The sequence below is a fragment of the Herpailurus yagouaroundi genome, unplaced genomic scaffold (assembly GCF_014898765.1).
Source record: "Herpailurus yagouaroundi ecotype Mexico unplaced genomic scaffold, PumYag 183, whole genome shotgun sequence".
In the NCBI taxonomy this organism is placed as follows: Eukaryota; Metazoa; Chordata; class Mammalia; order Carnivora; family Felidae; genus Herpailurus; species Herpailurus yagouaroundi.
Genome location: NW_024412414.1, coordinates 6,914,373 through 6,942,150, shown reverse-complemented (window position 1 = coordinate 6,942,150; position 27,778 = coordinate 6,914,373). Strand labels below are relative to the sequence as shown.

Below are 27,778 nucleotides of genomic sequence, written 5' to 3'. Positions count from 1 at the left end.
ACTAAACAACAACCGTGAATTATGATTGGCAGGTAAGCAATAGCTGGAAGAAAGGAGAGACACAGATATGGCTTAGGATGGGTTCATAGAAAAGTCAGTTTGAACCAAGTTCCATCAGGCAATAAACCAGTATTCCAGTTTGGTGAGCTTTACAAAGGACAAATGTAGTAGGCAGGGCCAAAATTTAAGAAATAACCAAACATACTTCCCAAAGTACATTCTTGTACAGTACCAAGGGATCCACTAAAAAGTGGGGAGAACGCTACACAATCAAATAAATTTGGAAAACAGTGCAAATAACATCACAGAGTTACAGGTGGCTGCCCAGAGACTTACTCTGACCCCTGACCTCTTTCCGTTGACTTGCTAAAGGTTTTAATATAATTTTGAACTGTGCACTAAAAAAACAGGTATTTTTAATGCCTGGAAGAGAGCCTAATACAAAATATGTGCTCAATAAATGAAAAATGAATTTTGAAAAGAAATTTCAAAAGAATAAAAAATGAATTTTTACCTAAGAACACATAAGTACAGCTCCTCTTTTAGAAATGAAATATCTGGGGGCACCTGTGTGGCTCAGTGGGTTAAGCATCTGACTTGATTTTGGCTCAGGTCATGATCTCATGGTTCCTGGGACTGAGCCCCATATTGGGTTCTGTGCTGACAGTGTGGAGCCTGCTTAGGATTTTCTCTCTCCCGATCTCTCTCTGCTCCTCCCCTCCTCACACACTTATGAACTCTCTCAAAATAAATAAACTTAAAAAAATGAAATATCTGACTAAAGTAAGGTAACATCCTATAAATGATTATGCTGTTCAGATGGGGCATGAGTTTTCTAGTGGATCAGATTCCATGCTATTCCTTAACATCTTACACATGACCCACTTTGCTCATTTCTATTATACACCCAGCCCCTATAGGAGAATTCCCTTTTAGAGAATCACAAACCACATAATTGTAGTAACAGCACTGGAAGGCCCACACATGTCTATGTGCACGTACAAACAAGTGTCTCAGATATATATGCAGAAATAAAGTTGCTGAGTCCATCATCTTTTCTAGGTATTTCCAAATGGTTCTTTCATGAAATTTTATCACTTTGCATTCCTACTAGTGTAGTCTAAGAATCCCCATTTCTTCCCAACCTCACCAGCAAATGGTATCAGTGCAAATACACCTTTTATTTTGTAATAGCTGGGGATGAAACGCTTTCTTACTATTAATTTCCACTTTTCTAATTTATGAGGTTGAGCCCTTTTTATGTTTTTTTATCCACAAATCACCTTTACATATCTTCATTTTCTAAAAATTAGCTTGTCTTTTATTACTAATTGGTCTATGTTAAAAATTTTGTGTAACAATCCTTTGTCACTTAAATATATTGCAAATAATATCTCCTAGTTAATAGCTTTATAATTTAACTTTAGAAATGGTATTCGTTTTCAGATACCATTTATTCCAGCATTATTTGCTATTGAAAATAATTATAAAGTAAGTAGAGTCCACCAAATAAAAAATTAATTACAGAAATCTTTGGTATATTTATAAAAGAAACTATATGGGGTGCCTGGGTGGCTCAGTGAGTTAAGTGTCCGATTTCAGTTCACGTCATGATCTTGGGGTTCATGGGGTTGAGCCCCGCGTCAGGCTCTGTGCTGACAGCTCAGCACCTGGAGCCTGCTTTGGATTCTGTGTCTCCCTCTCTCTGCCCCTGCCCCACTCATGCTTTTTCTGTCTCTCCCAAAAATAAACATTAAAAAATAAAAAAGAAGCTCTATAGTAACTCTGATTACCCAATCAACATAAATTAATATTAAAACAACAATGTTATATGAAAAACAAGTTGCAAATGGATATGCATGGAATGGTATTTTTTAAACAATTTAAAAAACACAAAGCAAAACTATCTCTAGTTTATGGGCGGCTACACAGACTGCAGCAGCATGAATCTCACTGGGACAGAGGCACACCAACATCAGAATAATAGCGTTGGTGGGAGGCAAGGAGGGAAGACTGTCAAAGGGAAAGGGGAAGGAGGGGAGGCTTTGACTGTGTTTTTATTTCCTATGGGTGGATGGAGAGGCACGTGAAGCAGAGATGTTAATACATTAATGTGTTATTTTCAAGGCTGTGATATATTATTGCCTACAATTTGTGTGGCTGTGTGAATCACTTCATCGACACTGATAGGTATACATATCTACATATACATTTAAATTTTAAAAACAGCTCACAGAAACATAGCATATTGTTAATGAACTATACAATTCCTTATTATTTAAAAAATATGGAAGAGAGAAAAGAGACCTATTTAATTTTATTCATTCAAAATTTTATATTTATTTATGTTTCCCATAATTCACTGTTGTGTATAATATCCACAAGACACTTTTTCCTTTCCATTGTTTCCTTTTTTTTTTCTTCACTTCCTATAGTTGGGGTATTAAGTGTTCCATGGAACACACCTGAGAAATTAAGTATTTTGTGAGACCAACAGGCTTGGGAGAAACTCAAGGGAAAAAGCAGTTCACTCAAGTTAATGTCAAATTGTGTGTGATTTCGATAATACACCAAGAGTAAGTTGGAATGTCTAATGTTTTTTTAAGGAACAAAGCACTTCATTGCAAAAGCCTGTGTCCACAACACTGCCTCATAGTAAACATAAACTCTTTAAGAGAGCTTGCTTTGAAAACTACTGATGTAGGTAACTTTAAAAAATTTGGGAGGAACCATGCTGTATGTTCCTAATGGTCCTTAAAACTTGTAACTTTACAAAAAAACAATTCTATTTTAAAATTTAAAAAGTTTATTTCCTTAGTAAGTATTTCACTGCACAAGTAAGCAATTATCTTTTCTAGGCCATAAACTACATTGCTATTCAAATAAATAGAATTATCAGACACCACAGGCACTTATCTTATTTACTCACAAGACTAGAACATTTTAAAAATAAACATAATAATACATTGGACACTGCTTTGAAATGCATATAAATTGCCATTCTAGGACCTGCACAACTCCATCACCATTAGTTGCAATGATCTCCAGCTATTCGGCAAAGAAAGCATGAACTGAGGCTAATCATTTGTATAAAATGTTGCAATTTAAAAATAACTTTATGGGGGCACCTGGGTGGCTCAGTGGGTTAAGCGGCAAACTTTGGCTCAGGTCATGATCTTGTGGTCCACGAGTTCGAGCCCCATGTCGGGCTCTGTGTTGACAGCTCAGAGTCTGGAGCCTGCTTTACATTCTGTGCCTCCCTCTCTCTCCACCCCTCTCCTACTCATGCTCTGTGTCCCTCTCTCCCGCCCTCTCATTCACACAGAAAAAATAACCATTAAAAACAAATTTTGGGGGGCTCCTGGGTGGCCCAGTCGGTTGGGTGTCCAACTTCAGCTCAGGTCATGATCTCACCACTTGTGAGTTCGAGCCCCACGTTGGACTGTGTACTGACAGCTCAGAGCCTAGAGCCTGCTTCAAATGCTGTGTGTCCCTCTCTCTCTGACCCTCTCCCATTCACTCTCTTTCTCTCAAAAACAAATAAACATTAAAACAATAAAATTTTTATATAAAAAATAAAAATAAAAATACTGTCATGCATTATGTTACCAGATGAGAAAACGGAGTATTTCATACATTGATGCCATTAACAAACCACAGGGTGACAATTATCCTACCTATTTTACAAAGGCTCAGAGAAGTTCAGTGTCATTGGATTGGTCTAAGTCACACCTCAAGTAAGTAAGTGATAGAGCTAAATCAGAACCCGGGGCAGGTGAGTCCAAATGAAGCATGGTCTTCCAACTATGATATGGAGAGCAAACTATAGATTCAAACATCAGCCTTCGTTTGGAATGCTGGTCCCTCTGAGCCTCAGACCTCTCCTATGTAAGGTGGCAATCATGAAAGCACTCATCTCAAGGCTTGCAAACACAAGAAGATAATCCATGACAAGCATCAGTAAATTTCCACCATTGTTATTATCACTTCAAAATTTTTACCGCAACGTGATGATAGTTTAATGCAAACCAATACTCAGCTGTGCAATGTAAGGGCAACATATTCTAACTTATTCTTTTGCTGAAGACTCTTCTGGAGAAATTGTATTTTAAAAAAACCTGTTTGAGGAATTTCAATTGTGTTTTGCTTTTTTCACTAGACAGTCATGCTTATAGGGAAAACAGTCACACAATAATCACACAATAGAGGTAGTCTCACGTATTTAGGTCATTTTAAGCCTCTGAGTTTTTCCTTTGATTTCCCCCTACTTTGTCCTGAGGATAGTTAGCATATTGGCATGTGATGAGATAGGTCGTGGTTGTTTCTTGCACCTATCTGCTCCAAGTTTTCTTTCTAGCTATGACCCTGTAAATAGGCTTCAGAGTAAAGAAAATATTTAAAAAAAATTTTTTTAATGTTTATTTATTTTTGAGACAGAGAGACACAGAGCATTAGCAGGGGAGGAGCAGAGAAAAGAGGGAGACACAGAATCCTAAGCAGGCTCCAGGCTCCGAACCATCAGCATAGAGCCTGACGCAGGGCTCAAATTCACACACCACGAGATCATGACTTGTGCTAAAGTCATATGCTTAACCGACTGAGCCACCCAGGCACCCCAAGAAAACATTTTTAGAAAGCTATTCTCTTTATACTCAAACTGAGCATATAAAAGAAGACAGTAAAGGTTGTAACAACAATGGGAACCTTCGTAGAATACTGGGGCATTGCTGACACCATACATTTATCGAGGATGCGGCATCCTGACCTGTCTCATGACCATATTTTCCAGAAGACCCTCCATTTCATAGAATTCATTTTTCCTATAATTTCTGTTAATAAATGCAATGTGATTTCATAAAGGAGTCTGAGTCTTCAAATCATAATTTGTCAGAACCAGAGTCTAAATTTTTAATCCAGAAAATCTGTCTTTTTGTATAGTGTACACATGCATGTATATATCAGTAAAATACTGGCTGCTTTACTTACTCAAAGTTCAGATACAAACTCTCTCTCAGTGTGTTATTGTGGCTTCTCCATTCTTCTAAATCCCTATATGAATCCCTACTTAAGGGTTTTTTAAGACTCTTGTTACTTGTTTGTATTAAATGAATAATACTATTTAGAATAAAAAACGTTAAGTAAAATAAGCCATCAGTAAATGCTCCCTGACAGTTAATTTGTGTCCAACAGAAGCTGATGTAAAACTTCTACCATTTAATAAATAAAGAACATGTCACACAACAGCAATTATATTACTTGGTATTGAGAACTAGAGTATAAATCAGAGTCATACATTGGGATCTCGGTGTCTTTGTTTCCAGCCCAAGAACAGGAAAGGGTCTGGCATATGGTAGGCAACTGATGTGTATCGAATGAATGAATGAATGAATGAATGAATGAATGAGTAGAGTTGGGTCCCAGAATTACTGTGCCAAATAAGTAATTTATCCCACGTTTAAGGAAAACAATGTAATGCATCCATGTTGAGATTAAAGTGAGCCTCAGATTTTGATGGAAATTGTTCCACAAATTACATTTACAACTTACTGATGAAAACTCTATGAAAATCAGTCAACAGTAATTTGATTGTGTGACTCCTAACTGAACAAGACACTCTGGTTGACCTAATCTTTAGTCAACCAACATTAATTCCAGTGACCCAGGACAGACCTTTCCCAAGCAAAAACCATGTTTTATGAGAAGGTCTGGGAGAAGATTACACAACAAAATATACTGCAACATGGGTAGGCTCTTTAAGCTTAAGGTTGGCTAATTAGCATGGCATCCACTATTAATTTACTAACCATTATAAACCATAAAGAGGGAGGTTGGAGACATCTCAGAATAAAGAACACAGATGGTTTGAGAATTGCTGGACACTGCAGATTTTAGTAGACAAAACCTTAGAAAGAGTCATAGGAATCCAAAGTGATTTGTGTGTTCCTTAGTGGTGCATTGTTCCTTCTTGACTTTGCACCCAGGTCCTTCTGGATCTAAATCTGTTTCTACCTTTGCAAACAAGGTCATTGCTACAACTGACCCTTTTACATTTTTCTTTCAGGCCCTGCTGCAAAAAAGAAGTATGTCAGTTATAATAACCTGGTTATCTAACCTGTTTCATTCCATGGAACCATGGAAGAGGAAGACCCTCAGTTATTTCGTCACCCAACCTGGCATAGGACTCTTTTGGTCCTGCCCGCTGCCCATCACTGGAGGAGCATCCCCGGCCAGGAGACCAACGTTAGAGGATCCAAGTGTCCTACACAGCTGCTTTATGAAATATTCTTACTTTATCTTGGCTTAATAAGTCACTGGCATCAGCACTGCCAACTCGGCTGCAATTTTGGACCTTCCCTACCACAGGGAGTGTTGAGACTCAAGTCCCACCCAGGCTCTTTAGGATGAACCATCGAGAGCCACAGTGAACGTTTTGGGGCTGACTTGTCTTTCTACGTATGTACTTCCAGACTGCAAGGTTTTGAAATTTTCTGTACAGTTTGTGAGGACTATTGCACTTTGCCATCTGATGTTGTACCTTGGTTCACTGTTTGTTTTCGAATGCCTTGTTTCCATAGAGCCCTATTCTCTCAGACGGCAGAATATTTGGAAAAATTTTTAAACAATTCAAATGTTAAAAAGATCTCGGCAGACTAAAAGAAAAAAAAACAAAGAAAGAAATTAAAACCACATATGTAATGACTGTATAATTATGATTATAGTACCACTGCAAATCATGTTATTTTTTTAACACAAAAAAGGTATTTAAAGACCAAAAACTGTGCTGAGAAAGTATGCCCCACCCACCTATCTTTGGTATAAGGATAGGTCACATGAAAAGAAGGTATTGGCTGAACTGAATAGAGGTCTTCATCTTTGGAATGCATGCCAGTAATGTATTTTACAGTACATGTTAATAATTTATGTTCAATATTTGTATTTGTGTTCTCTTTTGTTATTTTAATTAAGGTAAATGGATATTTTGCAATAATTTTAATAATGATTAAGCTATTTGAAGAAAAGAATATGGATTTTTCATGTCTTGAGGTTTTGTTCATGCCCCCCTATGACTGACCAGTGTGATAAGGACTTTAAAAAAAAGCATGTATGTTTTTTACTGTTTGTAATAAGTACTTTCGTTAATCTTGCTGCTTATGTGCCAATTTAGTGGAAAAACACCCTTGCTGAAAAACTCCCCCTTTCCATTCTCTTTCAATTCTGTGATATTGTCCAAGAATGTACCAATAAAATTCTTTGGTTAACTTTTTTATTTCCTGAAATAAATATTTTTAGTTGTTTATCCCCTTTTAGTTATATAGCTTATTTCATGAAATCTTAAGTTTAGGGAACACTGTGAACAACCAAAGTTGTGAAAGAAATAAGCCTTCACTCACAAGTCCTATCTGAAATGCATAGATAAATCCAGAGACGCTAAATGCTCTCCTAAAAAAAAAGGAGCTAGCACAAAGCCCATGCATTTTGTCTCCTTATAAGTGAAATTGAGACCTGAGAACCCTCAGACATTGACTCAGTAAGTTACTCACCAAAAATAGTCAAAGTGTCAGAGGGAAGAGAAAATAAAGAAATACTAGCTTCAATAAACAATTTGGGGGCAAATGAGTGAAAAGATGAAAAGTCTCTGTGAAACTTAACCAAAGAACCTAAGTAAAGATTTTTACAACAATGCATTTGTCTGTACTTACCAACAAATATGGTAGCCATGTTGACAGCAAGATTAAGACTTGGGGTTCCCCAAAGTCAAATGTGGGAAATACCCTCACAATAACTTGGGTGTCAGGATCACAAGAGAATGTCGGTTTACAGAGGGTGACATTTGTCCTTAGCACTCAGGGTAGGGCCCCAAAATACATTTAAATGGATTTAAATGGCCCATTGTGGATCTACTTGTGACTAATTTTCTACAGTCATTGAACTCCACTAACCTCTTGCTGCTTAGCCCACGCAATGTGTACACAAAGACTAGAAACCTTGTTGCAGGATCACTCTAAGAAAAATTAAAATACCACCCACTTTTTTCCTAGCCCTTAAACACCCTTCAAGCAATAGACCAATGAGATAAAAAGCTAATCACAGCAGGTAGGAGTTTTGGATCATCCACACTTTCAAGTTGTAGAGCCAAACAATCCAGGGTGAGAGCTGGCTCCCCTCCAGCTAGCTATCCTGGGGAAAGTTATGGAAACATTCTGAATGCTCCATTTCCTCCAGCAGAAAACAAGTTAATACTACTACATATTTCATAGACTTAGGAGGATTAAGAGAAAAGGAAAAAAATCCATGCAAAGGGCTTAGAGCACTGCTTGGCACTCGGTTAACTTGCCACGTGTGTTAGCTAGCATCCGCACCGCCATGGCTGTTACATTTCGTCTTAAAAATAAAATTAAGTGCACAGTGCTTTCTCACTCCAGACATGGAAACACAATCTGTAAAACAGCACATGGGAAAGTCAGGCTGACTTTGGGCCACGTAGAAGAAATAATTTCTTTCACCAAGAAATTGCAAGAGCCTTTCCAAAAGATTCCAACATATAAGCAAGAGTGCAGGGGAAATAGCAAAAGCACTTTACTTAGGATTGCCAAGAGCTCCTGCCAAGGACCTTTACTCTGGCCCAGGATCCTCAGCATAGAATTGAAATAACAGTGATGGAGATAATGACAAGGATAAAAACTAAAGCTTCTATAGTACTATAAGGAATTGTTATATACATTACATATATATATATATATATATATATATATATACACACTAAATATATATTGTTTACTTCATATGCATTATATACCTCATGGATGTCATACGCATTACAATGCATACTAATCCTCAGAAGGCAGTTCTAATCATGTTCCAGAAACTCCATCCCCAACCCAGTAGCTAAGTTGAAATGTGTCTGTAGCCCTAGGACAGATGTAATAGAAAGTGTTCCAATAGCAGGGCAGCAGAATGAATACACTCCCTCCAGGACCCGGTGCTCTTTCCCAAATACCAGCTATTCTCTTGCCCAGCACCATCCCCCCACCCCCCTGCACAGCCACATGACTCCACTTTCTCATGTATATTTCCAGTTTCTTAAACATCAGGATATCAGATGTCTTTTCAGAGCTAATCTAAAGGAACAGTGCTCCCCTCCCACCCCCATCACAGTGAATCCACTGACCTGCTTTCTTCATTTCTGCATTATTCATGACATGACTTTTTAGATTTGCTTCTTTGTCTCTGCTAGTCCTGCTGAGGTTTTAGGGGTAATAGTGGGGTCTGGAGCCAACGGCCAAGAAAGAATTCTTGAAGATGTCTTTGGTGCCAAAAGGTGATTTTATTGAAGCACAGGGAGAGGACTGGTAGGCAGGTAGAGCTGCCCAGGGACCATGAGGAGAGACTTCTTGAATACTATGGAATTGGGGGAGGTACAGTCCAGGGAAAGTTCCCAGTGAGATGTTCATATGCTAAAGAAGACTTCCAGGATACTGGAGGCCTAGCTGTTGTCATGTTGTTTTCCCTCCAGCAAAGCATTAGCATCAAGACAGTAGGGAGTTTCTGGAGAAACAGTATTTGCCAGTGGGCTGCAGGTTATAAAGAAATTTATTTCTGCCATTTCCTTCTGCCTTTGTTTCCAACATCACTATGAAAGGGTGATGGAGAAGAGTCCTGCAAAACTACAAACTCTATCAGTTAACTATCTGTTTTTCTTCTTTCCTCCCTTCTTGGGCAGGATTATCACACATATCCCACCTGGAGTTAGGGAGGAGGTATTTGTGGCCTGTCAGCTTGTCTTATGCTTTCTCATCAGGTCCTTTCTTCAGTGAGAACTAGAAGAAAAGATAGATTGTCTGGTTTGTTCTCTGTAGTATCCCAGCACTCCAGACAAGGTTTGGCAAGGAGGAGGCACTCCCTGAGTATTTGTAAAGCAGTCAGGGAAAGGAAGCATGAATGGCTGAAGGTTAAGATTGGGAGAACAGTGGGAAAGAGGATGGAGGAAACATGCTGGTGGCTGCAGCAGCCTTGGTGGCAGAGGGGCTGGAGCTGGGTCTTTAAGGACAGGTAAGGGGTGCCTGGGTGGCTCAGTTGGTTGGACATCCATCTTCAGCCTAGGTCATGATCTTGTGGTCTGTGAGTTCAAGCCCCATGTCAGGCTCTGTGTTGACAGTCTGGAGCCTGCTTCTGATTCTGTCTCCCTCTCTCTCTGCCCCTCTCCTGCTCATGCTCTTTCTCTCTCTCTCAAAGATAAATAAAGATTAAAGAAAAGTTTAAGGACAGGTAAGACCCAGGGGATCCAGATGAACAAATAGGCGAGATGTGAACATTAGGGCTCATCCTCAGCAGTAAAGGACAGAACTATTACTCTGGCATAGTGCTTTCTTTTGTCAGAATGTGAACCAGTCTTCTTAGAAAGTGAAGTGAGAACTTGATACAGATAACTGGATATTCTCTATCAGAAGCTGTTTTATCCGGGCACCTGGGTTGCTCAGTTGGTTGAGCATCAGAGTCTTGATTTCAGCTCAAGTTTCATCTTGTGGATGGTTCATGGGTTTGAGTCCCACATCGGGCTCTACATTGACAGTCAGTGCAGAACCTGCTTGGGATTCTCTCCCTCTCTCTCTGTCCCTCCCCAGCTTGTCTCTCTCTCAAAATAAATAACCTTTTACATAATAATTCTACAAAAACAAAACAAAAGGCAAAACACCTCTGTCATCTGAAAGAGGAGGGAACGAATGGCGGCACAAGGGAGATGAAGTAACAGGAAAGTACTGGATTTAGAATCACAACTCCTAGGTCAAAGCACATTTTGGCTGGGTCATCTCAGGCATCCCACACACCTGTGCATTCTTCCCATCTTCATTCTTGTCTTATCAACACGACATGGATTCAAGCCTTTGCATCCATCAGACCACTCTTTAAGAACCTGTTCCAAATGTTAACTTCACGATCAAAATGTGTTAACCAATAACCTGCAACAGCTGGGAGGGGGGTGGCTGGGGTCCAAGGGGAGACTTCAGCATGAAGAATGATTCAGCTGTCACATGTGTCAGCATGTTTCATGCCTAAGATATCCAGCAGTGCCTTTGGCCACCACTTCACACAAACAAACTCAAGTAGGAGACTCCAGTAGATAAAATCCCTCAATCCCTCCTCCAGTTGGTACTGTTGTATTATCTCTTATTTGTCATTTTTCTTTTTCTTTTTAAAGTTTGCTTATTTTGAGAGAGACCGCAAGAGTGAGAGTGGGGGAAGGGCAGAGAGAATCCTGACATTTTTTCTTCTGTAAATTATCCTTTTGTCAAATTTACTTTATCATGCCCTCGAATGAATGTCTGTTTAGATCCTGATACTCTTATCTGTATTCTAGCCTTCCAACTGCCATGGTAGTGATAAATCTGCTTAGTAACTCTCAGCCAAGGTAGTGATAATATTCTGGAGAATGCTAGAGACTAGAGCAGGGCATTGGCGGCTTCTATCAGAGACCCATGGTGAGGCTGACCTTGGTGCATTAATCAGCATTAGGTAGATGGATAGAGATACAGTCATTGCTCTAATTAGAAATCCATCAAAACTGCAGGAACAATCGTCCTGTGTTGTTTTCTCTTGCCCAACAAAAAATAACAAGAAATGAACCAAAGCTAAGGGCATTTGTGATGCCTTGTGAAAATCAACACACCTATATCCACGTTGTTTCTCTGACTCTCCGTCACAAAACCTCAGACAGACCAACAATCCTATCACTTCATGAACCATGAATGACTTCTAGGGCTGTCTTTTTTTTCCCCCTAAGTATGGAAACTAAGACATCGACTTCATTATCTTCCCTGCAATCCTTCCATGGACTCAAATCAAGCTCCTAAGTTATTCCTAAGGCCATCTGCATGTGAAGTTCTGGCCGTGTTGTACCACCTCCAGACTCCGGGCACACTCTGAATCCCCAGGACTCCTCGAGGGCAGAGGAGAGCATGGAGCATGGCTTGGAACCTATAGCACAACACAGTCTGCTTACACCCTCAAACTCATCACCACATCACACAGTGGTTGCCAACTCTGATGTTGACGTATTGGATTTATTTTGTTTGGCTAATGAATAACTCAAGCATTGTCAAAAGAGGTGTGGGCAATTCAAGCACCTAAGACTTACAGAATACCTGTTCCATTCACATGGCCTTCCTGGCATCTGTCTTTCTTTGACCCCAAACATTCACTATGCTTCCTGTCCCACATGCCAATGTGTTTATCCTGGCTTTTCTTGTCTCACACTTTTCCTGTTTACAATGAAATTAGTAAATCAAGTTGAGGCAAGGTACAAATTCTGATTTTTAATTCCTTTAACTTTTGTTAACATTTGTCTTAGACAAATGCTTCCAAACGTTAATGTGTCTTTAAATCAACTGGGGATCTTATTAAAAATGCAGATTCTGATTCAGCAGGAAGGTCCTAGGTTCTGCATTTCTAATAAGCTCCTTGGGGATATGATGGTACTGCTGGTACCTGAATTGGAGTTTGGTTCTCAACCCTGACTGCATATTCAGTTTACTAAGGGCATTTAAAATATACCCATAGCAAGAGCTACCCCCCCCCCCCATAAAGAGTCCATTTTATTTAGTCTGGGGTAAAGCTTGGGCATTTTGTTTTTTCTCCACATGCTTCCCATGTGTAGGGTGGGAGATTAATGTTCTTAATGGGTCTTGGAACTTAGCATAAGAATTCCCTGGAGGCAATTCTAAAGCACACAATGCTGGGCCCCTGCCCCTCTCACCCCCAACCAGAGTTTTATCTCTGTAGGTCCAGGGTGGGAAGTCATAGTTTGCAATTCTAACACTTTCCCAGGTGATGCTGATGCTGCTGGTCCAGGGGCCATACTTTGAGAACCACTGGGCAAGTCTAAACAACCAAATTACTTTTTCTGTATTCTGGCTTTGCACACAACAAAAGGTTAAAACAAGCAAAAGACTCTTTTTCAGCTCTAACTCATTTTGCACACCTCCATTCATTCTGGACTTTAGGCTTCAAACATTACCCTTGTAGGTTTCCATCACTGTTCTGCAGTGGTCTGCATTTGCCCATCTTCCAGCTTTTGCATAAATTGATTGAAACCCAACTCACTGGAAGGTTTGCTATATACCTACATTTGTCTCTTTAAATCACTTATCTCTCCTTTTCTGGGTTCGTGACCAGAGATTCAGAATTCTGTTTCTAAATGTATTCTGCTGTTAGGTTTGCCATCTATTTCTGATTTGAGTTCATTACAACATTTTGACGTTTTGAAATTCATCTCTCCAAAGCCTCATCTGCCTACTTGGCTATGAGCAGACTGGCTTAGATGCTGAGATGACATTGGTGCTTTCTTTTAAGTGTCTTCTTTACCAGGTCTTCCTTGCTGATCTGAATTTGGTTCAGAAAAGCATTATTTTCTCTTCACTGGCCCTTTACTGTTTTAATAGGCAATAGTAGAGAATTCAATCAACCGATAATTTGAGCACCTGCTATATACTAGGCACTGTCTCAATTCTTGGGGACACAGCAGTAAGAAGCTAAATCACATGCCCTCGAGAAGCTTGCATTCTAGGTAAGGTGTCAAGCATTTCGAAGATACTGCAATTTCATCCAGAGGTGGCCTCTTCAGGATGTACAACCAGATTCAGAGTCGAACACTCCAACCCAAATCTGTACTTCTCCCACTGCTCTTTTTCCTTTTTCCTCCACTGCTATCCCCCACTTCTACTTAAAAAAAATTGGACATGCTGACTCTTTATTTTGCTTGCTGTTTGTTTTATTGTCCTGTGGGCTCCAAGCAGGCAGATCTCCAGCTGTGTACACACCTGGTTCCATAGTTGAGAACCTGCATTTGCCTCTCAATTGCAGGGACCTATTCACCACAATGAAGGGAAATCCTAGGGAGAAATTATTCTAACTTTGAGTCAGGCAGCCAGTTAGCAGCATCCATTGTTAGAGTAACTGGCACTTTTTTTTTAACCTTCTCCTTTGAACAAATGACTCTCCAGCCAGCTCTGCATCTGGCTACTTAGCTAGACAATGACAAAGTCTATCTTGGTGACTGTCATCCTCCCAGAGAACATTTACTACCAGGGAAATTGTGTCGGGCAAATCACACTGGTCTTTGAGCCGAGGGGGCAGGACTGCCCTTAGCTACTACCCAGACATTGTGAAGAGCCAGCTTAGAGATAAGTTCATTAGGCACTTGGTTTGTGCTCAGCACTGTGGTAAGCAATTCATAGTCACCTCATTCAATCTTAAAAGCAGCTCTGTGTGGGAGGGGTTGATATTATCCTCATGTTTATGTGTAGTAAAATAAAGAGTAGCAGAATGATTTCCCTAAAGTCACGCAATGGGTAAACAGAAAAACTGGGATTTCAACCCAGATGTCATAGATTCTGGACCCAATACTATTAACCACTAAATTATCATGCCCAAAACATGTTTTCCTTCACCCCAAAATAACAATTATAATCACTATTAACCACTAAATTATCATGCCCAAAACATGTTTTCCTTCACCCCAAAATAACAATTATAATCACCATAGGCAAAATAAATCCCTAACCAGAATGAAAGAATATTTTTACAGGATAAGTATGTGTATGAACAATACACAGTAATTATAGTAAGATAGACAAACAGTATTAAAATTGATTCAGAAGAATGTTGTTGTAGAAAAATGCTCTTAAAATTGTTTTCAAGATGATTACAACTACATAAATTCACATATACATGCCAAGATAAAGCTTGAAGGAAAAATGCAAAATGAGCCATGTAATTACAAATAATAATTATTTTTTACTCTTAATTTTTCCCTTAACTTTTTGTTTTCTTTGCAATGAACAAGCACTATATTTATCGTCAGGGGGAAAAGATAATTTGAAAATCATCCTATGGATTTCTGCTAAGTTGGCAAAGCAGTACAGCATGATGTTGGCTCCCTACTTGAAATCATCTTTGGGCATCAACTGTAACAGCTCTTCTGGACCCTGAATTTACATTAGAATCTCCTTAGGGGCTTTTGAGAAATACTGACCCACTGGCTCCAACCCAGACTAATTAAAACAGAAATTTGGAGGGAAACCTAGATACTGATTTATTTTTAAATCCCCCCACAGTGTGGCTTTGAAAGAAACACAGATGCCAGGGATTAGGACTTGGATGGATACTAGGAATTAGAAATGATGAACCACCCCACCTATCATAGCACTTTCCTCCCACCTGTTTCCAGCAGATGCTCCCAAACTGAGAAACCAGACTCCCAACAGGGCAGAATGAGAGCCTGGAAATGGAGGGACATACATGGATCTTTGCGACAGAGATGAAAAAAGAATTCTGTCTATGCAAAAAAAATTGGAACACTTGCTCACATTATACATAACATAGTCAATCCAGATGGATTAAGGATGTAAGTGTCATAAGAAAAAAGAGAAAATATAAGAGAAGTAAGAGTAAATATAGGGAAGTATCTTTCTGACTTTGAAGGAATGATTTCTGAAGAACAAAGGGTTAACCATAGAAAAAATAATTACTAATTTTGATTATATCAGAATTAAGACTGCTATTCCTCAAAAGTTAAAGAAAGTGGAGCTAAAACTATAATCTGTAAGAAGATATTTATAATAAATACACCAACAAAGGATTAATATTAGAAATATGTATTAGGAATAAATGTACATGTGCACATGGAATATATATATATACACACATATGTATGTGTGTATATATATAAGGAATATATATGAAATATACATATAATAAAATGTCACATATGTCTTATAATTAAGATAAAGACAAACTCCTCAATATTGACAAGAACAGATATTTCACAGAAGAGGAAATCCTATGACTGATAAACACATGAAGAGATGCTCAATTTCATTAGAAAAGAAAACGGAGATCACAGTGAAAGAGCATTTTACACTTTACCCCATTCAACTGCAAGTGTCAGAAAGTTGTAAGAGACCTCACAGTCTCCTGATTTGAGTGTGAATTGGTACAACCACTTGGACAAAAAAAATCTCCATTTCATAAACTTGAGTATCTGTGTTCCTTATGACCTGGCTGCTCTACTGCTCTGTAGTGACTCAAAAACATTATTTTTACAGGTGGCCCAGGAGACATGTAGAGGTATTTATACTAGCTCTGTTCACAATTACAAAGACCTGGAAATACCATAGTACTCACTGACAGAAAAATGGACACATAAAGCATGGTACAGTCATACAATGGAATACTACACAGCAGCAAAATCCATGAAATCACATAGATAAATCTTAACAACATAATATTGAGTGAAAAAGTTCTAGAAGAAAATTTGCAAAATTCAGGATCATGGTCACCTCTAGGGGAAAATGGGGGAATGAGATAAGGAAAAAGGCCATAGGGAGAAGTGAATTACCAGTAATGGTGAGTTCTTATCTTAGGCTAGGTACAGGTTACCAAGTGCTCATTACGTTTTATTATTTAAACATAAAGAAGGGTGGGTATGAACAAATAATGATGATGCTTTGTGTATCAGGGATGACAACGACCTCAAGTGCCCTTGTGGCTACACACAAAATATTCACACAATAATCTCAACTAAGATCCCAATCTTCCCACTATACATCTAGAAATTACCTGATCATTGTGCTGCTTATGTGATGAGCCACATTCTTCTAAGTGACTCCAAATTAGCAAAGCTCCATCATATAATCATTAATCATTTAATCAGATCTGAAATTCTGCTAGCAGAGTGGCTCTACTCCCATTTCAGGAAGACAAAACTAAGGAGTAATAGAACTAATCTAGCACTAGATTATTTATAGTTATTTATAACTATAACTATTATATTATAGTTATTTATAACTAAATAGCACTAGTCTTATTTCCATTCTCATGCTCAAGAAAAGCCACAGCTTTTCTCCATCAAAGAGAAAACATTTTGCTCCTTTCTATGGCTCAGACCTTGGTTTCATTAGCCTAATGTTCTGGTAAGTCCCACTTAGAAACATGAATCCAGTGCTTCTATCTGGCCATTGACAAAAAGGTAACATCAGCTCTCTTGGCTGCTGGGGAGGGACACCTCCTGTCCACGACAAGCACCAGTTATAGAGAAATAAAAGACCTAGGACCCACCCATTTTTATGCAATTCTCTAAACTGACAGTGACAAAATTTACCAATTATCCCAGTATTGTCTGTGATTTTGCTGGTTTTAGCTCAGGAAGTCCAGCCTCCTGGAAAATCCCCCGAGCTCAGGCAAATTGAGATTTATGGTCCCACTCCCCTGACCCAATGAATCATTTCATTCTGGTATCATTGGCTTTCTGCTCATTCTCTCTTGAATGGAAGAGATTTAGAATATAGGTCAAAATAAAGCTTGAGGATTTTCTATCTGGACAAATCATGTCGATCTCTCCAAAGGGAACTTGGCAGAGCTGTGCACGAATCTTTTTCAAAGATTCCTTAATACTTCCCATGTTCCCACTCTCATCTGTATTCCCTCCATCTGAAGACTCTTATTACACATTAAAAATGACTTGTATGACCCACTGGGGTGTACAAACACTTATTTTGAACAAAAGCTTCCAGACCAAGCTTCCGACACTGGAAGAAAAGGAATATAAATATTACTGAATCCTAGAATTACACACAATTCATTTAATTCTCTTTGGGGAGAGACTCAAAAATGAAAAATAAAGGATAGGTAAGCAAGAATTCCCCTAAATTGTCCTGTCAGGAGAGGAGTGGCACATCTATCCTTAGCTCCTCAGCCAGGTTGGGGGGTGGGGCAGTTTAAATATTAATTTGCTCATCTGGTACTTTACATTCTATGTAGACAACCAGATCAATTGCACTAATGTAGGTAATTTACATCCAAAAAGGCCCGACAGTTGAGGTGAACTTGATCCACCACAGATCCACTAGCCCCAGTAAGATTGTACTTTTTTTTTCATATTGTGATCACAAAGTGTTCCTTGTGATGGTGTTCTTGGAAAAAAATAAAGTTGCATGTGGTGTATCTCAAAGAAGATGAGCTAGAAGAAGGAAAGTATAATGAATACAAGCCCTGAATCACCACCACCTAACACCGGTGCAGTTGATTTCTCAAAAATGCTGGTTCTCTAACTTTAATGTGCATGAGAAAACCCATATAAGGATGGTTTAAAGGCACGTTGGAGGGTCTGCTTCAGAATCTTTCATTTAGAAGCACTGCAATGGAACCCAAGGATCTTTATTTCCAGCCAGTTCCCACTGGTGATCCCGTTCAGGACAAACCAAACTTTAAGAGTGCCCATGTAGGCCCCTGAACCAAAGGTGGGGTCAGAATATGGGGAAGCAATGTTCTTTCCCAAGCTCAGCATCCTCACATCCGACACATCCAAGACTGTATGTCTGGAGGGAAACTAGCAGAACTGCACATAGTACTTCCTCTATTCCTTAACACTTAGTAACAGAGAATTTTACTGAATTATTACAAGTTGCATGTAAATGATTTCAGATCCCAGGGGTACTAGAGTTATGTGAGGAAGCACATACAAAAAATGAAAACTGTTGAATTTATGCCATGTGTGGGACCTCACTGTGTAATTCTTCGACACGTGTGTGCATCAAAATTTTATACTGAATTTAACAAAACCCAATTTCCAATTTTTCAGTCATATTTGGGATTATATGGAAACTCCTTGGGGTGCCTGGGTGGCTCAGTCAGTTAAGTGTCCAACTTCAGTTCAGGTCATGATCCTGTGGGTTTGTGAGTTCAAGCCTCATGTCAGGCTCTGTGCTGATAGCTCAGAGGCTGGAACCTGCTTTGGATTCTGTGTCTCCTTCTTTCTCTGCCTACCCCCCCCCCCCCACACACACACAACACACACTCTGTATCTCTCTCTCTCGAAAATAAACATTTTTAAACAATTAAAGAAAAAAGAAACTCCTTTAAAAGAGTTTTTTCATGTTTTATTTACTTTTGAGAGAGAGTGCACAAGCAGGGCAGGGGCAGAGAGAGGGGAACAGAGGATCTGAAGTGTGCTCAGCTCTGACAGCAGTGAGCCTGACATAGGGCTTGAACTTGCCAACATTGAGAGCACAACCTGAGCTGAAGTCCAATGTTCAACTGACTGAGCCACCAAGGCACCCCTAATTTAATTCTTTTAAAAGTTTATTTTTGAGAGAGAGACAGAGACATAGAGAGAGAGATAGAGAATCCCAAGAGTGGGGTTTGATGCCACAAACTGTGACATGATGACCTGAGCAGAAATCAAGAATCCAAGGCTTTAACTGACTGAGCCACCAGAAACTCCTTAATTTTAAATGCATTGTAATATTCCTCAGTGTTTTTAAGGGATTACATAAGGTAAAATACTACAGGCCTGACACACAGATATGTTTACATTTTTTAAAAATTTTTAATTAAAATTTTGATCTGGGTATTAGTTTGTCAGTGGGCTCAAGTGCCTGTCAGTGTGGAGGTAGGATATGTTAGGGACAAGCGGCTGTGAGGCTGTGTCATTGAAGGATATCCACAAGGCAGGAGAAGAATCTAGGGAAGAAATTTAAATTCAACAAACAGAAAATATATAGGGGCACCTGGGTGGCTCAGACAATTAAGCATCCAACTCTCGATTTTGGCTCAGGTCATGATTTCAAGTTTTGTGGGTTTGAGCCCCACGTCTGGCTCTGTGATGTCAGCGAGGAGACTGCTTGGGATTCTCTCCCTCTCCTTTCTCACTGCCCCTCTCCTCTCCCCCTCACTGCCCCTGAGAGACACTTTCTGTCTCTCAAAATAAATAAATACACTTAAAAAAATGAACACATATAGGAATTTATTTTTCTTAAGAAACAAAGTCTGTAGGTAGACAGTTAAGATGTGCTGTAGCTGATCAAGGATGGTATCTAAGAATCTGAGTTCTTTGTCTTCTCCTGCACTGCCCCTCATCCTTGATGTATGGCTTCCACCCTCATAATCACAAAATGGCTGCTGAACTTCCAATCACTACGTTCACACTTAAAGCAGTAAAAATAAAGCTACAAACCTCTTCCTGAGGCTTTGTCTTTTTATTCAGGAATAGAAACCCTTTTCTAAGAATTCTTACAGTTTTTTGGTCAGAGTTTATCTTTTGTTCCCCAATGAAAAGCAGTCTCTTCAACAAAGGAGAGAATAGGAGTTTACTGGGAAGGTATCCTGGCTGAGAAAACAGTATCTTTCAAACTAATGTATCAGAGGTCATAATAAATAATTTCTACTTCTAGCAACTTCTTTGTAAATACTCACAAATGTTTAGGACACAAAATGCCTATTACCAATAAGACAAATCGGGGAGACCTCCCAATAACATTAAACTCTGCAACACCTGTCCCAAATGTTCAAAGTGAGGGTAAAGAGATGCTCGCGTGCCTATTCTGGGGAAAATCACCTGGTTGAATATTCCACAAAGCACAGGGACCGGGCAGGCTGGACTCTGAAAAGCTGTCTCTAGAAGCCCATTTAAATGTGCACCATCCTGAGGGTTGCTTAACTAAAACTCACCACAGTAAACATCAAGGCTGGCAAGGGCCACTTTGATCCATTTTACATAGATCATTAGGCTGTTGCAGAAGCCTGTTTGCTCTCTGGGTAGCAGCAACTGTCCCCACATTCACTCCCATTCTGGATTGTATTTTAAGGCAAATTATCTATTCAGCCTCTGTTGCTAGCACATGAAGAATCACAATGAGACACTCCATTTCGGGCTGCAATTTCTGTGCCAGACTGACTTGGAACAGAACCAAACATGTATCTAATTCTGCCCCTCCCTGCTTTCTTCCATTCTCCTCTGCCTTATACCAAAACTAAAAGTAAGGCAATTCCAAATTGTGAAGGTAAGTTTCCATCCACAACGAAGGCAGAACTAATCAGAGACGCAATAAAAAAAATAGTATTTTCACTATACCTTCGATCAGTCTTCGCCGATATCACGCACTGATTGAAAAGATTTTCAAATTCCTTTCACTGATTTGTATTCTCTATTCCTTTTTATTCATCACCTTATCAGTCTTCATGACAGTCCTTCAAAATCAAAACAGAAGCCATGGAATCATTTCCTCAGTTTAGCATACTCAGCAAACTACTTAAGTATTATAAAAATACAAACCTATCATGATGCTTGTATTTATCTATGGCCAAGTTCAATGACCAAGCTTATATCCATCCACCATTCCCTCCAAGCTCCATGTTTTATTCTGGAAAGCCTAAGACCCCAGATTAAGTATAGAGTGCCTGTTTAATGAGGGTAAGGAAAAGTGGGGAAGTTATCACAAATCTGTTAACTCACTATGTGTGTTGGATATTGTGAACTTCCTCCTCAACCACCTGGCATGCTTCTTCTAAACAGAGAAGCGCAAAAGTTGAAAGATACATTTCCCAGATACCTTTGCAACTAAGATTCTGGATGCAAATTTGTTTTCACCATTCAAAAGCACATATGTGAGTGAGGTTGAGACAAGAAAATGCAATGGATAATAAAAAATACCTTATCCTCCAGAAGAAGGCAAGAAAAAGAGGGAGAAAAAAAAGAGTAGGACAAATAGAAAACGAGTAAGATGGTTGTTTTAAACCTAAATTAAGTCAGCAATTTTGTTGAATGTAAACAAGCCAGTGCAAATTAGAAAAGAGACTGTCAGATTTTTTTTAAACTCAAGTGCTTACAAGAGACATTCTTTAAACACCCTGCACAGAAAGGTTGCAAGTAAAAGTGTAGTTTCTAAAATCTGTAAATGTTACCTTATTTGGAAATAAAGAATCTGTGCAGATAGGAGTACATTAAAGATTCTGAGATGACAAGATTATCATGGATTATCTGGGTGGGCACTAAATGCTATCACAAGCATCCTTGTAAAAGGAGGGCTAGCGGACATTTGATACAAAGTAGGAGAAATCCGTATGATCAGGGAGACGCAGGGGTGATGTAGCCAGAAGCCAAGGAATGCTGGCAACCACCAGGAGCTGGAAGAGGCAAGGAAGGGATGCTCCCCTAGAGCCTCTGAGGGAAGTGCTGCCCTACAGACACCATGATTTCAGCCTGGTGATTTTAGACTTCTGTGCTCAAGAACTGTGAGACAATGAACTTCGTTGTTTTAAGCCATCCAGTGTGTGATAATTTGTTACAGCTGCTCCAGGAGATGAATGCACTTGATGTGTCTTATAAAACCACCTGAAAGAAAGCTGGTATACCCATACTAGTATCTCTAGTATCACTTCTTGCCATAGAGGGGGATGTGTCATAGAGGCAAAAGGAAAAGAAAATGAAAGGAAAATGAAACCATCTTTCTGTTCTGTTTGCCTAGAAAGTAAGTTTACAGAATTACAAAGTTTTCTATGAGCAGCTTTTCAGTGTCTATTATTTTTCCTGGGTGCCAAGAGTCATTGTTCACAGTGGTAGAGGACACTGGCTTTCCTGCTTTGTGACTTTTGTGGTTGTGGAAGAACAATCTTATTAAACTCCTAACACCAGTAGTGGTTCCAGAGGTAGGAACAAGATTGCCCTGGGACAGGGACCCATCCATGCTTTGCTGGGCTGATGCTTACTTTCATTATGAGGAGGGCCCTTCATATAAAGGAATATACAATTTCAATATAAATTGCTAGGGCTCCTCCCAGAGCATCTGGAGAGGCCATGGAAGTGAAGGACCCCACATCTATAGGTCATTAGCTCACAGTGAGAGAGCCATTCCTGGGTACAGTCTAGAACCATAACTTCAACCCTGGCTGATGAGTTTGTGTGCACCTAAGCCCCCAGACCAAGTCTTTTTCTGCCCAAATACTTACAGGGATTTCAGTACTAGAGCCCAATTGATACATCTTTAAGAAGTCCCTTCCCCTCCCCAGGTACTAGCCTCTCTTTCCACCAAAAAACACTGCCATTTTAAACATTTCAGGGCCCCCTCTAGTCAGCTGCCTGGATGTGCTTTCCTTACCTGAGACATTTCTTTTGTCATTTTACCTCACCACACATCTTTAATCCAAAATTCTTCAAATACCTGCCTCTGGGAATATCATTATAAAGAGGCTGCCTATGCCATGCTTCCAAAGGGAAGTCAAGGGGTTTCTCCCAAAGGAATCTAGTCATTTTCCACTCTATTAGTGTATCACAACTCCTGTACCAGGATGCTCCCAGAGATAATTCTGCCAAGTGTATCAATCTACAGGCTCAGTGGGTATGAATATTCCTCATAATTATACAGCTTAAATGCATGGCCACTAGCCATTAGATCAGAGAACAAGCAGGACATCAGACACTGAATATTAGCCAGTGTGGTCTCAGTCCCATGTTCCAACAGGGAAGAAGATGAGAGTCTGGAAACATACATCCTTAACAAACATCTAAAGCCACGTAAGCCTGGATCCTGCCATGGGCTAAGTTGAGGTACCTACCAGGTTTCTTTACCACCAAGTATCTACCATGGGTCTTTCTGAAAGACACACAGGAACACCTTCTTAGCAATATAGTGTCTTAGTCCTGTCAGGATACTTTAATAAAAAATACTATTGACTGTGTAGCTTATTAACAACATAAATTTATCTCTCACAGTTCTGACTATTGGGAAGTCCAAGATGAAGGCACTGGCAGTGCAACTTGGGAAGGACCTACTTCTTGGTTCATAGACAGCTATCTTTTTGCTATGCTCTCAAGTAGTACAAGGGACAAGGGAGATCTCTGGGGTCTCTTTTAAAAAAGCAATAATGCCATTCAGGAGGGCTCCATCCTCATCACCGAATCACCTCCCAAAGGCCCCACCTTCAAATGCTGACACATTCAGGGTGAGGATGTAGCATTTAATTTGAGAGGAACACAAACATTCAGTCTACAGCAGCAACACTCTTATTTCCATGAGGTGTCTTCTTTCACCCTATATTGTATTCCTAGAACCATAAAAGGCCTGTGGGAAGGCTCATCACACACTTGTTAAATAAATAATTGAAATCTACATAAGAGTGGCTCCTGCCTAGAGGCTTTAGGGTCCACACCAAACAATTACTGGCCATTCACAACTTAGTGCTAATTAGAGAATGATGGTCTATCAGATCCAATGGTCATTTGAGAGACCACCCAGTTTCCACCCCACAGTGGAAGCTTGGAGTACCACCACCAGATTCCAGGTAGGCAGTCACCCAGAGGGAGTCCAATCCTTACCCCCTGGGCAGGAGGGAGTTAGTACTTCCTGAGTAGCTCATTTCATTCTCAAGGTGATTCAACTTGCAAAGGGAGTGGGGTAAGATAACCAATTAGCCAAACAACTAGCACCAGAGACTCTGATAGGGAGATAATACTGTTGAGGCAAATCTCCAGGCTAGAGACTGATTATTTGTATCCCCTCAAAATTCATATGCTAGAACCTCATCCCCAATGTGAGGTATTAGGAGGTGGGAACATGGATGGGGTTAGGTCATGAGGTTGGATCCTTCATGAATGAGATTAATGTCCTTATAAAAGAGACCCCAGAGAGTTCCCTCACCCTGTCACTGTGTGGCAATCCAAGAAAATGGCTGTCTACGAACCACAAAGTGGGAGCTCACCAGGCACTCAATCAACCAGTGTCTTGAACTGTGATAAATATTTATTGTTTATAGGCTACCTGTCTATGTTGTCCTTGTTATGGAAGCCCAAATGGATTAACACATTTACTAAATACCTTACCTGAGGAAGATGTGACCCTGTGGGTAGGAACTTGTGGGAGCCACAGCAAGAAAAGACAATGATAGATAACTCTACATGGAAAGAAAGAGAGGAGAGAGAAAGGGGGAATGGGGAAGAAAAGAATGCAAAGAATGTTAAGAAACTGGGTAGAATACTGGATCCTGAGTTGTGGAAGTGACTTAGGAATAGTTAAAAATAGGAATATCTAATACTGAACTTTAAGTGTTTTTATTTTTTTTTTTTAATTTTTTTTTCAACTTTTTTTAATTTTTTATTTTTGGGACAGAGAGAGACAGAGCATGAACGGGGGCGGGGCAGAGAGAGAGGGAGACACAGAATCGGAAACAGGCTCCAGGCTCTGAGCCATCAGCCCAGAGCCTGACGCGGGGCTCGAACTCCCGGACCGTGAGATCGTGACCTGGCTGAAGTTGGACGCTTAACCGACTGCGCCACCCAGGCGCCCCAAGTGTTTTTAAATGCTGTGGTTTAAGTTTCTTCATCTTTCCAAATCTTCAGTAAAGTCTTTGGCAACGCAAAATCGTGTTAAGTGAACTGTTTGGGACCATACAAAAGAAATCATATGAATTTGGGGAGAACATTAGGTTTTCACAGGTAGAGGAACACTTTTCTAATAACCTGAATTGGCAGGAAAATCTTAGTTGATATATGGGTCACATTTAAAAGGTGTCTTCCAAACTAAAGTCTACCTTATTATATATCTACTATTCGTCCCAATTCCTCCCTCTAGACTCTAGAAGCCAGACTCTGCTCTCTGACCACCCAACAGACCATCTTCTCTTCTCCAGGCCAAGCTACCCTCTCTCAGAAGACCCAAGTTAGTCTCAGCCACTCAGCATGCTTCCCAGCAAACATGTTCCAGTTTTCAATTTTTTTCTCTTAAAGCATAACAAAGAGAATTAAACAAAATACTTTAGAAATCACTCATCAGTTCCATGAGCACCAAGGATGTATCAGATAATATTTACATTTACACTGCCATCACAGTGATGAATCAAAATTGGTAGAATGGCAGCAAATTGAAACCCCCTGTCATTGTTCATTGGGCTGCTTCTATTAGAACTTTTTTTAAAAAAAATTTTTAATGTTTTTATTTATTTTTGACAGAGAGAGAGCGCGCACACGCGCATGAGTGGGGGAAGGGCAGAGAGAGAGAGGGAGACACAGAATCTGAAGCAGGCTCCAGGCTCTGAGCTGTCAGCACAGAGCCTGATGCAGGGCTCAAACTCACAGACTGCAAGATCATGACCTGAGCTGAAGTCAGACGCTCAACTGACTGAGCCACCCAGGCGCCCTAAGGGCTGCTTCTAAATGATGCCCTACAGTCCCTATGCCTGTATTTGGCAGTTAGAGTATTTTTTGGACCTATACTCATGAAATTCTACTCATCTTTCTTAAATTTAATCTTCTAGATGAGACCCATTGTTCCAGCTGGTTGAAATTATTTAAAACTTAATTTTAATATCTAATATTTTTACAATTCCTTCCAAATTTATGTCATCCATAAATTGGTGGTTCATGAAGTCTCTACCTTTACCCAAGACTCTGTGACCAAAGCCTAAAGAATGTCACTTCAAGTTAAATAATGAATGTTGGACACTATGGTATACTTGACCTCAATATTTGCTTCCCATCTCATTTTGCTCTGAGCTGGCTCTGAGCTCTGGCATACCCAGGAGACTCTGGAAACCCATTGTGCATTCAAACCTTGGACTTGACAGTTGTTATGCCACTGTAACAAGTATCTGAACTTCCCTAGTGATTAGCACCATGTCTTGTATGGAGAAAATACTCCAACAGCCACCAGACTGATGCTCTATAGATGCCTCTATTTCTACCTCCTGGAAAATTAGCAGGACTGATACATGAATCAAGCTTAAAATTATCTCCACTCCAAGATAATTCACTATCATATGCAAGGAGACAAAATAAGCCTACTAATTCCCAATATGTCCTTAACAAACCCAAAAAGCTTTTGAATTTTGCCCAATTTGTTTCTAGTGATCCAGAACTTTTACTCACAGTCCTGCCATTGTCAAGTTGGACCTTTCAGAGTTTGCGATGCTGTATCTGAACAATCAAAATCAAGTAGCAAAACTGGAAAGGCCAGGAGGGCACAGGAGGCATTAGGCTAGCCTTTGGAGAGAAAGAAATTATGGAATTTGGAAGAGATGGTGCAGAGGTGTTTCAGTCATAAAGGAAATGAATGGCAATTAAAGAAAATTCTAAGAATTAATGCAATGGACTATTTCCCTCCTATTAGAAACTCAGATAAAAATTTTAAACTATTTTGACATCATCTTATGATTATTGGGTGATGTTTCCTTGATAATGACAGCACCCTTAACCTGGATTACATGAATTTCTAGCTTTTACCTATTTCCCCCTTCTGGAATGCCTATGTTTCTATTTCATCATGTGGTAGAAGAAATGCATCTTTGCTTTTCCTCTTATCACTTTTACCAAGAAAATTACTGAAAAAACAAGAGAAATGGGCTTGCAATTCAATACTTACAGTGCTTTAAATTAATTAAATTGAAGAGAAAACCAAATAGGAAATAGCCTTCCTGGTATACTTGCATTTCAAAAGGATCCATGCCCCTCCCCCCCCCCCCAAAAAAAACACATTTTGTCAATGGCCAGCCACCTTACTTCTAATTCACACCTTTGGAATATACATTTCGGATTCACAAATTATCTATCTCCTCAAATAATCTTATCAGAAAAATGAGCAATTTCTAACGTCTACTAAACGCCAGATACTTCATATTTATTACTTCCTTTATTTCTCATGACAAGCCTGTAGGCATTTGTTTCAACACTGTAAGTGTTACAGATTGAACTCTATTTCCCAAAAAGATGTGCTGAAGTCCTAAAGACCTAACTTTCAGTACCTTAGAATGAGACCTTATTTAGAAATAGGGTCATTGCAAATGTAATTAGTGAAGATGAGGTCACTCTGGAGTAGGGTGGGTCCTTAATCCAATAGGCCTGGTGACCTTATATAAAAATGAAACTTTGGACATAGATGCAGCAAGAACAGAAAAACTGTGACTAAGACATCACAAGACAAGCAGATGGAGTGAAGCATCTGCAAACCAAGGAAACCAA

At 39.6% G+C, this 27,778-nt stretch overlaps 1 protein-coding gene and 1 long non-coding RNA gene across 5 annotated transcripts in view; one reads left to right on the top strand and one right to left on the bottom strand.

Moving 5' to 3' along the window:
* Positions 1-7,267, top strand: part of GRM7 (glutamate metabotropic receptor 7) — an 880,365-nt gene extending 873,098 nt beyond the window's left edge. For all 3 annotated transcript variants that reach the window (XR_005795667.1, XM_040492101.1, XM_040492100.1), the window contains one exon: positions 6,062-7,267. Coding sequence is in view for 1 of the 3 variants with exons in the window: in XM_040492101.1 (XP_040348035.1) it covers positions 6,062-6,111 (50 nt within the window). In the remaining 2 variants the exon portion in view is untranslated. The remainder of the gene's footprint in view (positions 1-6,061) is intronic.
* The window catches only part of LOC121041318 (uncharacterized), an 813,566-nt gene that overhangs the window by 96,993 nt on the left and 688,795 nt on the right, over positions 1-27,778 (bottom strand). For both annotated transcript variants that reach the window (XR_005795671.1, XR_005795672.1), the window contains one exon: positions 20,906-21,021. This is a non-coding gene — a long non-coding RNA (uncharacterized LOC121041318). The remainder of the gene's footprint in view (positions 1-20,905; positions 21,022-27,778) is intronic.